Here is a 14,478-nt window from a genome sequence, read left to right on the forward strand (position 1 = left end):
GCGCATCCGGGTCCTACTATCATCAGGGAGAAGAGCCTTCTGCAGATGGGGTGACAAACCGCCCAATCAATTCAGAACCTGACTGTCACGCGCGTGCCGGGCTGGTGTCTGGCAGGGTGACAGGGAGTTAGTTACCTGTGAAGATCTCCTTGGGCACCTTGAAGGTGTCGATGATAGGCGTGGTGATTCCCGCCATCGTCCCGATCATGCTGCCCAGGCCGAGGTTGATAAGCATCAGGAAGAACATGACAGACCAGAAGGGGGAGGCCGGGAAATGTGTCATGGCCTCAGTGAAGGCGATGAAGGCCAGGCCTGTGCCCTGCACAGACTGAGGGTGGGGCAGAGAGTGGGGGCTACTCTTACTCCAGAAGTCCTCTGCCTCCTTCCCTCTGGAGGAACAGGAATCGCTGTCCCCTCTTTCACAGGGCTCCCCATTGCTGCTTGAACTCTTTCAAGCTTGAAAGAGAGGATCTCAAACCATGGTGAACATCAGAGTCTCTGCAGAAAGTTAGCTGTAGTGACTCACACCTATAATTCCAGCACTCAGAGGGCTGAAGCAGGAGGAATGCCAAGAGTTCAAGGCCAGCTGAACTTCACATTGAGGTTCAGGCTTACCTGGACTACAGATTACGATTGTCTCAAAGCAACCACACTAAACTAAAATGTTAAAAAAAAAAAAGTCCCTGAGAGTTCCCCTAGGGGACCTAATTCTACAGGTTGTTTCAGGACCCCAGTGGTCCAGGTGAAGATGCTCCCATCTAGAAACACACACAATGTAGGACCCTGCTCCTCTAAGACTTCATTTTTGCTGCAGCCACAGTGACCACTCCCAGTTCTGAACTGCTGAATTCCAGACACCCAGGCTCAGCTGTCCAATGGGAGCAACTGGAGTCTTTAAATACCCACCCCTGTCAGGTTCTCCTGCAGAGACCACGATTTCACTGGGCGAAGGTTAAGCTGGTGTGTAACATTTTCTAAAGCTATCGGGGGTCTCGTGGACAGCCCAAGTACAGAGCCATTGCTTTTATACAAGGGCCACACTGCCTGCTCACGGCACTCACAAGTGTCCTGTTACCCGGAGGGAACTTATGAGTTCTCAGTTGTCATTTAGCTACTCTTGAAAAAACCTGCTGTATTCCTAGCGTTGTCAGAAGATCAGGTCATGGCTGTGAGAAGGGGTGGAAAGAGAGGATGCTGCCAGTTGGGCTCCTTTGCTCTTGAGCACGGGAGAGAAGCCAGAGATAGTGGGATGCAGCGCCCACGGACTAGTGAAGCTGTCTTTTTGCCTTTCTTCTGTTAATCCTTTTTATTTAAGGGCACAGAATCAAACCCAGGATGCTAGACAAGCGCTCTACCAATAAAACTACAGCTCCAAGCCACGGAGCCGCCTTTGGCACGGTTCTCAGACACCTCTATGGGAAGCTTCTGGTCTCGCGAAGAAACTCAAGGGCTAATGGGGCTTGCTATCCCCAACATGAGCCTTGGCTCTGGCCAGAGGCCTGGGATCTGTGGATCTGTCTGGTGGGTTTGCTGGTACCACTGTAGCAGAACGGTCATTTTGAAGGTGCCCAGAGGTGCAAATGCGAGCGCGAGAAAGTTATCCCCACCTCAGCCCAAGCACTAAAGGGGAGGAGCACCTCTGCTTAGCCCAGGAGCTGAGTCTCATTGTGACGGTAGAAGTGGGGGCACTGGCAAGGGCAGGCGTCTCAAGGGATGAGGTGGAACAAGGACTCTGGAACAAGAGCACTAATTTATTTTCTTGCTTACTAGCTGTGAGAGACCCTGATCAACCCTCTCCCCCAACCTACAGGCTGCTTATTGATAAAACTGGGACCAATATTCATACTCAACTCATAGAGCTGCCGCAGGGGTCAAAGGAAATGGGAACTGGAGGGAATTAGCATTTACCTGGTCCGCAGCTCTTGTTCTAAGTGGATTGTTTACACGGGGTCCTGTGTAGAAGAAGCCTGCTCAACAAATGGGGATCCCGACTCAAACTGACAAGGGCTCCTGCGATTTCAGTGTTTCCTTTGACCCTCCATCTAATCATAAGCTTCCCTCTGGGCATCCTGACGCTTCCAGCCTTTCTCCATCTGTGCGCATAGTGAGTCTTCACGTGTTAGTAAGTGCATGACTCTACGGCCATGGTTCTCAACCCGTGGGGCGTGACTCCTTTGGAGGTCAAACAACCTTTTCACAGGGGTCACATATAAGATACCCTGCATATCAGATATTTACATTGCAATTCACAAATGTAACAAAACTACAGTTATGGTGTAGCAACGAAATAATTTTATGTTTGGAGGGTCACCACAACATCAGGAAGTGTATTAAAAGGTCACAGCATTAGAAAGGTTGAGAACCATTGCTCTATGGGCTTTCAAGGCCCAAGCTCCAGCCACTGAGCCTGTCTTCAGGTTCCTGCTTGTCCTAGGAAGGGCAGTCTGTTCCAGTACCTTGTCAAGTTCATCCTCCAGGAGGCAGGGATCCAGCCCCAGGGCTGAGAACTGTTTTTCCTTAACAGTCATGATGACGTTGTACATCTCGGAGTAGTCCTTGGTGGTCAGGTGTGAGAAGTTGACGTGAGGTGGAATGAGGTCACGGCTCAAGACGTTGGAGTTGAGGTACCCTAGAATTTTCTCAGCGTTCCTGCATTGCAAAGAGGCCAGGACCGGGTAAGAAGGGAAGTATGGGACCTGAGAGACCCCCTCCCAGAAACCCAGGCAGGGCACCCATAGGCCACTGACAGAAACATCCAGGAGCCTATCCTTGTGGGCCAGGACTGAGGAAGATGATGACCTCATCCCTTATGGGATGGAGGGGGCCTCTCATCCTGCCCAGCCCACCTGCTACCCTTGGGTGAGGCAGGCAGAGAAAGAAGGGACCGGAGGGGTCAGGCCACCTACTCGACCACACACTTCTCATTCATGATGTTGGCTTTGAAGCCCAGCACAGCAAACACCACGAGGGTGGCCAACACCGAGGTGAAGAAGTTGATGAAGGACACCAGGGCGGCATCGAAGTGGCAGTTATTGTCCTGTTTGTTGTAGCTGGAAAAGGCGATGACACCTCCGAAGCCCAGCCCCAGGGCGAAGAAGACCTGGGTGGCGGCCTCCCGCCACACCTGGGGGTCCAGCATCTTGTCCAGCTATGGGGATGACCATGGGGACAAAGACAGAAACAAAGAGATGATGGTGTTACCCATGTGCCCACCATCCCCCACCCTTTCCGCAGCCTCCGGAGCTGATGCAACATGGCCTGGTATTAAGCAGTTGTGGCCGGGAGATTCCAGGCAATTCCCCTAACTCTTCCACGCCTCAGCTTCCTCTGGTGCAAAGGACAACCTCAAAAATTAAAAATGCTGAGTGCTTGCTTACACAGGAGGCTGAACTATAAGAGCATTTGGGTGGCGTGGAGCTATTTCCAAAGTCTTTTTCAATTCAAATTTTCTTTCCCTCTTCATTCCTTAAGGTAGGAGCCAAGGAGAATGAACGAGGGAGGGTTCTAGCATCCTTGGAGTTTATGGTCTAACCAGAGAGACAGACATTGGTAAACTGATCCCACCAACAGATGCTAAATTGCAAACATGGCTGGGACAGTCAGCACTCGGTGTTCAGAATAGTTGTAACAAGAGGGTCAGGATGCTGCCCGGGGAGAGAATCCTCAAGCTGGCCATCTGACCAAGGACAGCAGAGATAAGAATATTGAGGAAGAGAAATCAGTGTGAGCACAGGGTGGCTTATAAAGGACATGGAAGTGCCTGAGGGGGTATGACTGGACTGGTGACGTGGTATAAATGGGCTGGCTCAGGTAGGGGTGCGGGTGAGGTGAGCAAGTGGGGTAGTACAGGTGGGATGATATATGCAGGAGAGGTGATACAGGTGGGTGGAGCCATGGGTACAGCTGGGATGGTGTAGGCAGAAGAAGAGATACAGGTGGGATGGAGCAGGGGGTACAGCTGGGGTGATGTAAGCAGAAGACGCCATGCAACAGTGCTGCAGGGGAGGTTGGTATTATGAGACATTGCAGGTAAGCAGATCGGGGAAGGGGCAGTGCAGGGGGGATAGTTCGGGTAGGGTAGCACGGTGGTGCTGAGGAAACCTAAAGAGGCAAAGGCCTGTAGAGATCCTTGTATTCATTCTAGGAAAACACTTGATCCAGGATACACTAAGGAGCTGGAGAAAGAAGGCCGCTATTAGATGTGCATACACAACAGTCATCAGTGTATGGAGCCAGGAAACTGCAAGGAAGCACCGTCTGGAGGTTCAAGTGGCCTGGGAGAATGGCTTTCCTGCGGCCAGATGGTGCTGAGGGAGAGATTTAAAAGGGAGAATGAAGACCTGAAAGATGAACTGGAGTTGGGTTTGCTAGACTGGCCAGCCATGTTTGTGGTCTCCCTGGAGACGGGGCTGAGGGAAGAGAGGTCCAAGGCACTGGGCAGAGCAGGTCTAGAAGGCAGTTTAGAGAGGTTGAGTTTAATGGTCTGGGGACTGTTGAACAGGTAGACAGTGCAGTTTACTGCAGGGAGCACAGCTGGAGACAGACAGCGAGAAGAGGACAGGTCCTTGGGCCAAACCCATCTCTAGAGTTTCATGCAGGGAAGAGGAAGTCATCTCCAAGGGGGCAGGAGATCCATGGCGGCACGGGGGGGGGGGGGAGGAGGACCTGGATGTGATGCATCATACAGGGAAAGTTCACATTCCCAGTGACAGATCCTCAGGGAGGGTGCCAGCGGCAGGAGGTCACAGGTAGAATTAGCTGCTCAGGGATCCAGAGGTCCTGGAGCCAGGTGGAGGGAGGGAAGGCAAGAAGCCTAGGGAAAGAGTAGAGTCCAGGCATATAAGCTAGTTCTTGGAAGGGCCAGCCTTGGGCAGCAGAGCGGGTATTATCAGGAAACATCTGTGAAATCAGTGTTGCTGTTTTTCTATATTGTGAATTTTTGTTTCAGGCACTATGACTTGATGACTGGATGAAAAACTTGGTGGGGGCAGACATGTAGGAACGGAGAGAGGAACTGTCTTCCACAAGAGCCCTTTGTCCTCACTAGAAATGGAAGAGGGAGAAGGACAGGACAGGCTGCAAGCAGGTCGGCACCTCCAGTTTCTGCCTGCCGTTGGAGGGGATTTTGATTTGATAGTCCTGCCTTCCCTGAAAAGCAAGAGGGGAGGGCGCAGAAGGGTAGATGCTGTATCAGTGGTCATGGAGCCTGGGAGACAAACGGTCCTGGGAATAGGGAAGGGATCGCCTGCACTGCTGTGGGCCACTGCGTGTGCACAGGCAAAGGTCTGCCCTTTGCTGATGTTTGTCTTATGAGAAAGTGTTTCACCGTGTATTTCAGACTTGCCGAGAACTCATGCTTTTCCTGTGTACACCACTATGTCCAACACATTTTCACAGTGTGTGAGTGCGTGTGTGCACGAGTGCATGCATGTGCGCGCAAGTGTGTGCATGTGTGTGTGAGCGTGTGTGTGTGTGTGTGTGTAAATGTAAACTATAAGGGGTGGAATGCCAGGATCCTGTTCTGCTTCTGAGCTCCACCCCTAATACAGAAGTCTGGCTTTTGATACAGGAAGAAATGTTTTGACTTTTGCTTTGTTTTGATTTTTTTTGTTTTGTTTTTGCAAAAGTACCCAGGTCGAGGGCTCCTATGTAAAATCTTAGGACGTGAGTGAGGCTTTGCTTCTGATTTTAATTTAGGACAGTAATATGGTGCCGTGAGACACAGCCACATGAACATTCCCCAGCAAGATTTGGGGCGGGACCCTGTAATCAAACACTTCGGGATGTCAGCAGCACAATAGGAATTTTCACACCAAGTGAACCAATAAGGACTATAAATAGGCTCGCATCTGTGCAGGTTGTTTGCCCTCCAAGTGAGTTCTACAGGAACCAAAGCACCTTTTTTTTTTTTTTAAATTAAGAAACAGGGGTCTGTACTGGGTATAATAGGAAAGCAGAGATTAGAGAAAAGGAGAAAACAGTCACTGGCTTCTGAGAAATGACTCTTTAAACACCCCTCTCCAGAAGGCTCCAGAAATGGGCGGAGGGATTACATATACTCTGTGGTTGTGCTGGCCATCACTGATGTTTCCTGATGTCCACTGTGACGGCTTCGCATGTCTTTGAGACCTAAGCATGGGACTTTGTTAGGATTCTTGTCATTCCCTGAAGCTATAGTGAGAATGCCGTGATAGGTCAAGCCCCATCACCGTGCAGGGCAATTTTCTTAAATAAAGGCAGCTATTCCAGGGGAGACAGCTCAGTTCCAAACTGACTAGTGGGTCTGGTCTAATAGCTTGAGGGACATCTCAAAGGACAGGGCAGGGTTCAGGTACATGCAATCATTTTAGTTATAAACAACTGTTTCTTTTATTAGGACCACAGCTATCATTACTCTTTTTTAAATGTGGCCCATATATTATAAAATGAACAAAAGTAGAGACAGGCAGTGCAGCCAGCCCCGGCTATAGCCATTGCCAGTTTAAAACACGATCAACAGGAGACCGATCTCGTTCTTCTCGATCCCCACCCCCACCCTTAGCCCTAGATGATTTTGAAAGAGACTGATAGCTACAAATTGAGGTTTGCGGATCCATAAAAATCACCTAACACTAACGCTCGTCCTTGGAGGGGTGACTGCCCTGTGTGAATGTTCTCCCACACCCTTGCTCCTGGTCCATAGCTTAAATGGGGGAGCTTTTGCTGCTGGAGATACCCAAAGCTAATCTGGACGTGGACTACATCAGGAGGCTTCGGGACAGAACTCCTGAGGTTACTTGATTTTAAAGGAGGCTCTTGCCAGGCTTCACGGGATGACAGTATGTAGTTTCAGCAAGTGTCAGCGTAGGTCAGTTGAGACAGGATGCTCCACGTCCCTTCCAAACATTGGGATGAGACTACAAGAGGAGAGGCGGGCAGGGATTTTCTGCTCTGGAGAGAAGCCTGGAGCCCTGTGTGATGTAGCACTGGCTTCCTGCTGTTTCTTTCGCACAGCGTCTAAGTCACTTCCTGCCAAGGGAGCGAGGTATTTTGCAGCACAGAAGATGTTTTCTGAATGCACAAGCAGCTGCTGAGCACCGGCCTGAGGGACACGTGACAGCAGCCCACGCGTGACGGAAGCACACACCTGCCCCGGCAGAGCCAGACTGAGCTACAAGACACCAGATGGCGCCGGAGTGCAGAGTTCCCACTGCCTAAGAACGGTGTCACCTTCACTAGGGACAGAGACAATAATAGCTGTGCTTACCATGTGTATCCCACTTGCCAGGAGCGGTCCTATGAGCTCTGCTGACAGCTCTGCAGAGGGGTATCACTTGCACCCCCTCTTGCAGCTGTAGAAGTGGGCCCCAAGAGCCAAGGAACCTCCCTAGTGGAAACTGGGTGGTGAGCTGGTCACAGGGGTCGCAAAGCTGGGCATCTTCTTCGAGAGGTCTTTGCTCAAACGGGAGTCAACAAGTCCCACAACCAGACTGTTTGACTGGGATCTTGGAACCTGCAGGGACCTCTCTGCTTTTCCTTGAGAGTTAATATATATTCTTAGTCCTTTGGGCTCCTGTAGTGATATTTCATTTGTATTTTAAGGATAAAGCTTGTCTGAAGTTCAGAGAGTAAAACAGCCACACTGATCAGCCTTAAAGACCAGACAGTGGTGATACACACCTTTAATCCCAGTAGCCACGCTAGTTTGCCATAGAAATCGGGCAGTAGTGGTGCATGCCTTTAATCCCAACACTAGAGAGGATTATAAAATGGGAGGAGACAGCTCTCAGATACAGTCTCATTCTGAGATTCCTGGAGGCAGAATCGCCATTTCAGACTTAGGTAGAGAGGTAAGACCAGTGGCTGTTTGCTTTTCTAACCTCAGTTTCCGTCTCTGGGTTTTTATTAATCATGCTACAGGCTCCTTTTCTTTACCCCTTAATCTCAGAAGTCTAGTTTCCTTCCCCAGAAATAAGTAACTGTGATTTTTGGCTTTCTGAGTATTATTCCAGAGGTTCAGACAGACACCAGCACATGAGACAGACATCTCATGTTACAACATATATGTAGGCATGCGTGTGTATGTTTCTCCCACACTCCATGGAGCTCCCCCTTGCTTTTGGTCTCCACACTTCCGCAATGGGCTGAACTGGCATCGCAAAGAGCCCCAGAATGCCTAGCGCGCTGCTCTGTCTCACTCCATGGTTAATTCGCCTCTTTGGAAAGCAACCGTAATCAGAACACTTACCCGGAGAGGCATTAGAAGGCTTAAATGATACACGATGAGTGTAACACAACTGTTTAAGCACCTCACTGACGTGGAAAGCAATGTGCTCTCAGAATGTTCGTTTGCAAAAAGCTGCACCTCAGATTGCTGAGAGCTGGGGTGGCCCGTGCTACTGAGGTCACACCCACTCCGGAGCCACATCTAGCAGACGGCTTTTAGGGTCATACCTGTCCACTGTTCCCAAGTGGACAGTGACCTCACACTCACACCTCCTCAGCCCTCCAGGGTCCCTCCTCCATTCCTACTCCAAGCTGGCCACTTGGTTTCCTGCCTCACTGAGAAAGATGCCGCTATCGGAGGAGGACCACTAGAACCCCTCCCTACAGCTTCTTCCTGCCAGCACGGTGCCAAGGGCTGCCCTCTCCCTTGGAGTGTGTGGATGCAGCTAACATCAACTCTCCCCTCAAAGACACTGGGCCCCTCCCTGATGTCATCTGGATCTTTTTAAAGTGTACAGTTCAACAACGTTTAGCATACCAGTATTGAGCAATCTGTACCACTATCAGTTTGGAGCCTCTTCCTTGCCCTTAAGAGAAGCAACTAACAGTCGCTCCTCATGATCTCCCCTCAAGTGCAGCCCTCAGTGACCACTAGTGCCCTGTCTCTATGGATTTGTCTATTCTGGACACTTCCTATGCTTGGAATTCCACACGTTGTGGCCTCTCAAGTTTGAATCCTTTGATTTGCTTAATATTTTCCAGGATCTTCCATGCCGTGGCATGTGTCAGTACTTTATTCTTGTGTATTTTGCACACGTGTTCATAGGGGTAAGGCTGTCTAGATCTGTGTGTACACTAGTGGAGGTCAGAGGTTAACCTTGCATCTCTTCCTCAGTTGCTCGCCACCATTTATTGTTGAGATGGGGTTCTCCCTGGATTACCACTTCATTGAACATGGATGGTTAAATTAGCTGAGCATCAAGTCCTAAGGATTTTCCCATGTCCACATCCACAGAGCAGGGATTCCAGGTACACGCCACCATGCCTGGCTCTTTTATTTTAGGGTTCAAATTCAGATCCCATGCTTGCATGGCACACACTTTACCGACTGTGCCATTATCACAGCTCTGGTACATCCTTCCTTTCTACGGCTGGATACCATTCCGTTTTATGCATCTACCACATTTTGTTTGTCCATTCCTCAGCTGATTGACATTTTGGTTGTTTCTGCTTTGGAGCTATTATAAACCACGCTGCTATGAACATTCATGTTCCAACTTTGTGTGAATATACATTTTAAGTTTTCTTGGATACATGTCTAAGGGTAGAATTATTGCATCACACGGAAACACTAGACTCTTTTTTTTTTTTAAGCTTCTGAATCAATTCTAGCCGGTCGGTGTTCGGTGAATTATTTTCATCATCATATAAATTCTGGGATAATATCCTTGACCCCAGGGCCCTCTCCACTTACTCTCGCATTTCTCATTTTTGTTTCCTTTTATGGTGAAACTACTGAATACAAACGCCCTCTCCCACTTGTCTCTGATTCATCACCTCGCGTTCACTACTATTAGAGTTTGTCCCCAATGTTCTACCAAAGCATCTCTTATGAAGGTCACCAATGACGCTTCCATTGTCAGATGATTGGTTATTTCCTGTCTTCATCTGCCCATCTCAGCTTTGCTCAAGCATTTCCCTGACTCTGCCTGGGGGCGTGGATATGTGTGCTTCCTCTTCTCTTCTGCCTCCCTTACCTGCTACCCTTCCCTCAACTCACGAAGACTGCGGCTCCGAGCCAAGTCCTCCTTTCTGACAGAGCTTGCTCTCCAGGCATTATAAGCCAAGCCATAGCTTCCAACCCACTACCCAGAACTTCCAAATTTGCTCCTTCACCTGTTACTTTTAGATTTATGGACCAAATTACCACTCCATGTCTTCACTTGCCTATCTATGGGACATTTTTTAAAATTGCCACATCCAAAACAATAGTCTGGGTGTTCCTCCTAAATTCTGCTTCTCCCACCATCCTTCCCATCTCTGTAAATGTCATCTCCATCCTTCTGGCTGCTCAGGCGAAAGACCTTGGGGTCACTCTTGGCTCCCACACCTCATATCCAAGCCACAGCAAACCCTCTTGAGTCTGTTTCCTAAGCGTTTCTTCAACTCAACCAACTCTCAGCCCTCCATCAGTGCTTGGCTCACGGTTCCTCTCATCCAGTGACCCACACAGCAAAACTCCCTCTTCTCCCCTTGGACTCCCCATGGCAGTCTTCTCTAAGAGGCTCTGGGTGGCCACAGCATCTCATCCCTCCACCCATAACCTCCCACTGGCCAGAGTTTACACAGGGGAAATGTCCTAGTGTCTTTATGGCCTCCCGGACCCCCATAGCCCTAGTCAGACCACAGTCCTGCCTCTCTCCTCTCCTTTTTTTCTTGCACACTTCCTAGAATTCACAAGCTGCTCCAGCTCAGGCCCCTTTCACTCATTATCTCTCTGACTAGAATAGATCTCCACACCTGCGTGTAGCCTGAACCCTCAGTACCTTAGGGTCACTATTCAAATGCTCTTCCTCAGTGAGGAACTCCTTGACCACACATAAAATAAAATAAAATGCATTCTGTTTCTAGAAGCTCCCAATTATTTGTTCTCTGCTTTGTTCTTCCCCTCACCACACTGTTCTGTAACAGTTCTGCATCTTCCATCATCCATTCTGAGGGCTGGGGGATTTGTCTGTTGTATTCATGGGCTGAATATCTGTCTTAGAACAGTGTTTGGCTCTAGCGAGCCTTTGTTGGATGAATGCAAACATAAATGATAGACATTTGGGTATTCGGAACATGCCAGTCTTTTGCTACTAAAACAAATGCTGTAGCAACCAATACTGAGTACTAACCATTTTGCTTATATATGACTATATTTGTTGGGAAAGGACATGAATGTTCATAATTCCGACTGTTTGGGAGTTTATATGACTAAAAAAACTCTCCATAATTCACCATTATATATTGGGCAAATTACATGAGAATTGCATGGCACCCCATGTTGACTGGTTTTGTCCTTGGATGAAAGAAATGATAAGGGAAAGCTGGAAATTGCAAGTAGTTAACTAGCTGTTAACATCAGTTACTATCGCATCAGGACTAGAGAGTCATCACAGCATCCTGGTCACACAGCACACCAGATCCACTAGCTCTCTGCTTGCAGACAGGGACAGAAAGGATAGGTCCTATAGCCTGGATATTTTCTGATGTTTAAAGAAGTCTAAGGAGGAAGAAGGACCTCTCACATCATCCAGCATAGTATAAAAAAGAGTCTGAGATGCCTTGCTCAAAATTTTCTTGGACTTTGTTCAGGGATTCGAGCGGCATGACCTCTTGGGATATTGTTAATATTGTAATTCATAGGAATGAATGAAACCGTGTTCACCCTGGGCAGCTCTGGACCGTGACCTGGTGGTACTCTATGGCGCCAAGAACTTTAAATGACCCCAGAGATCTCGTATCTCCCAGTCCTGAGCTACAACAGTCACCTTTCTGCAATGGTCCTCAGCCTGACAGACTATCAGATGGCTGTTGCTGAGAGTGAATTCATGTTTTGCTGCACAGAACAATCTGGGGGCATCTGTTAATAGATCTCCAGGCAAACAGCACAGGCTGCCTGGGTGCCCTTGGTAGGAGAGTGTCCAAGTCTTCTTAGCCACCCCTCCTTGCCCAATACAAGCCTTCAGAGTCAGGTGCAGGAGCTACACAACACATGGCTCAGTGGACAATGTCAAGATGGGTCACAAAGATGTGACCTGGAGACTAGCAAGTCAGATGAGCCATGAGTTACATCATGCTGGTTCTTGGGGACTTGGGTCCTTTATGGGTTTCTAGGTTTAATTTTACATCTCAGAAGATTCTGCAAATGCCAAGGTAGCTTCACATGGCTTCTGGAACATCCAGGAAATGGTTTGAGAAAGGGAGTGGCTCTGTTGTTCTATGAGTACTTAAGCTATATCCATCTATTGGATGGGCAAAACTGAAGTTATATACCTGGTGTGCATGCCCGTGGATACAATCACTTGGAAAGTATTTTTGGCAGAAAATTTGCATACCCTTTGAGACAGCAATTTTTACTGTATTTACTCTAGAGAAACTTGTTCAAAGACTTGGGTAATAATGTTTAGTATTGCCTGTGCTAGCTTTTATTGTCAACTAGACACCACTAGGAAGAAGAAATCTCAACGGAGAAACCACTCAGATCAGATTGGCCTGTGGACTTGGCTGCAAGAGATTGTCTTGCTTAATGATTGATGTGGAAGAGCCCAGCCCACTGTGGGCAGCACCGTCCCCAGGCAGAGAGATCTGAGCTATATACTAGACTCTGAGAGTGAGCTTCTGCCTGAGCTCCTGCTCTGACTTTCCTCAATGACCGATTGGGACTTGGAAGTGTAAGATGAAGTCAACCCTCTCCTCCTTAAGTTGTTTTCGGTCATGCTGTTTATCACAGCAATAAGAAAACTAACCAGAACATATCCTTATCGGTAATAGGAAAAACTGGCAACAACTTAAATGTCTACCAAGTAGAGAACCTTTTAGGTTAGTTCTGTGGTAAAATATTATACCACACTGAAAATAGATGAGCTATAGCCTACATGTCAGTATAATAATAATAATAATAATAATAATAATAATAATAATAAAAGCATAGTGTCATGCAAAATCAAAAGTGAGTCATTGAAGGATACATGTGAAGATATGTAAACTTTAAGGATCTGTAGAATTGCTGTGTACTGTTTGTGGAAATAGGTCTACGTATAAAATCTCAAAGAATGCATTAGTGGGATAAATCTCAAATTCAGGATAACAGTTTCTGTAACCCGCTAATTTGCATACTGGAAAGTAATATTCAGGAGTCGTTCCCTGGGAGTGATTAAATCATGAGGAATCCACTCTTCTAAATGGAATCCGCACCTTTATAATAGAGGCTCAAGCTGCTTCCTTTGCCCTTCCACCATGGAATCTTCTAGTGTCTTCAGCTTGGCCCTCCCAGTTCTAGAATTGTAAGCAATACATTTCTTCTGCTTATAAATCTCTTAGTCTAAGGTATTTTGTTATAGCAGCAAGAGCAGACTGCCAATGGCTACCTTTGCGAAAGGAAATAACTATGATGTCAGAGGGCACTGAAAAGGCATCTGTAATGTTTTCCTTTTTAAAAATACCCATTATATTACTAGATATATAATTATAAGCTTGAGATATTTCAGAATTAAAGAGTCATTGCAATGGTGTCTAAATCCCATGAGGTGAACTGAAGTACTGTGTGTGCTGGGGCTGGTGGCCAAGTCCGGTGAGTCTGGGCCACTAGCTTTGGATGTCACACCAATGACTCTTAAGTCCATCAGCAGCCTATCTGGGGGGTGTTTGTGAAGCTCCGTGTTCATGTGCATCATCAGAGCATATAACATGCTCATACAGCTCAGCGAAGTACAACGCAAAGACTCAAGGGGACACCTGAGGCTGATTGTGTGACCAGGGTGACTGCTGAAGTAATTCACAGAGATGGATGGCCTTCCTGTGATCACTTACCCCAGAAGAAGCCGACTGCTTCTCTAGGAGATATTACATGCTTACAGCCCTATGGTTTGCTTTGGGAGACATAATTCCTGCTTTAGAAGGTGAGTCTTTGTGAGCATGTCTGTAGAAGTCTTGGTTGTTCAGTCTAAGGCCAGTTTGTGCAGTTATGGGTGGCGTAGGTCCTAACCATGGCCATCCTCCACACACCAGGAGCCCACTCACAATAGCAGGGCGGGCGAGTCATTGGGACTTGGGGACTTCAAACTCCATAGAATCTGGGTCTTTCTTAATCACCCTGTGTGAACTCCCTGTGAAAGGGAGTGTGTATGTGCATGTGTATACATATGTATGGTGGCACTATTGAGTCCTGAGGCTTCAAGCTCAGAGGGATCTGGAGGTGAAATTCTCAGCCCCATCAACTGGAGGCACTGACATACATTGTTTAGAACAATTTGAAATTATCATTCCCCCATAGCCTACTCATGTAGTTGTGCCCAGTGGTCTAAATGGTCACGGTCATGAGGTGGGGACAGACCACGTCCTGGAGGCTAGGTGTGCATTTGCAGAACACCTGTTTCTCAGCACATCCCTCACAGTCCCTTCACGGGCTAGTGACAGGATTAGGAAGGTGCCTGTGTGGGCTCCTTGTTTCCCTGATATGGATACAGACTGGAATTCCTGAGGTGAGTTCATCTTCTTGGCTCCTATTAT

At 47.9% G+C, this 14,478-nt stretch overlaps 1 protein-coding gene across 1 annotated transcript in view; it reads right to left on the reverse strand.

Annotated features, from left to right (window-relative positions):
- Window positions 1-14,478, reverse strand: part of Slc6a17 (solute carrier family 6 member 17) — a 47,813-nt gene that overhangs the window by 6,110 nt on the left and 27,225 nt on the right. Inside the window, exons 7-9 of the mRNA XM_050127843.1 lie at window positions 2,907-3,148; window positions 2,457-2,649; window positions 136-328 (exon numbers count right to left, since the gene is read on the reverse strand). Of these exons, the coding sequence (XP_049983800.1) occupies window positions 136-328; window positions 2,457-2,649; window positions 2,907-3,148 (628 nt within the window). The remainder of the gene's footprint in view (window positions 1-135; window positions 329-2,456; window positions 2,650-2,906; window positions 3,149-14,478) is intronic.

This window comes from Alexandromys fortis, unplaced genomic scaffold (genome assembly GCF_014885135.2).
Source record: "Alexandromys fortis isolate MF-2015 unplaced genomic scaffold, M_Fortis_MF-2015_v1.1 scaffold_292, whole genome shotgun sequence".
Classification (NCBI taxonomy): domain Eukaryota; kingdom Metazoa; phylum Chordata; class Mammalia; order Rodentia; family Cricetidae; genus Alexandromys; species Alexandromys fortis.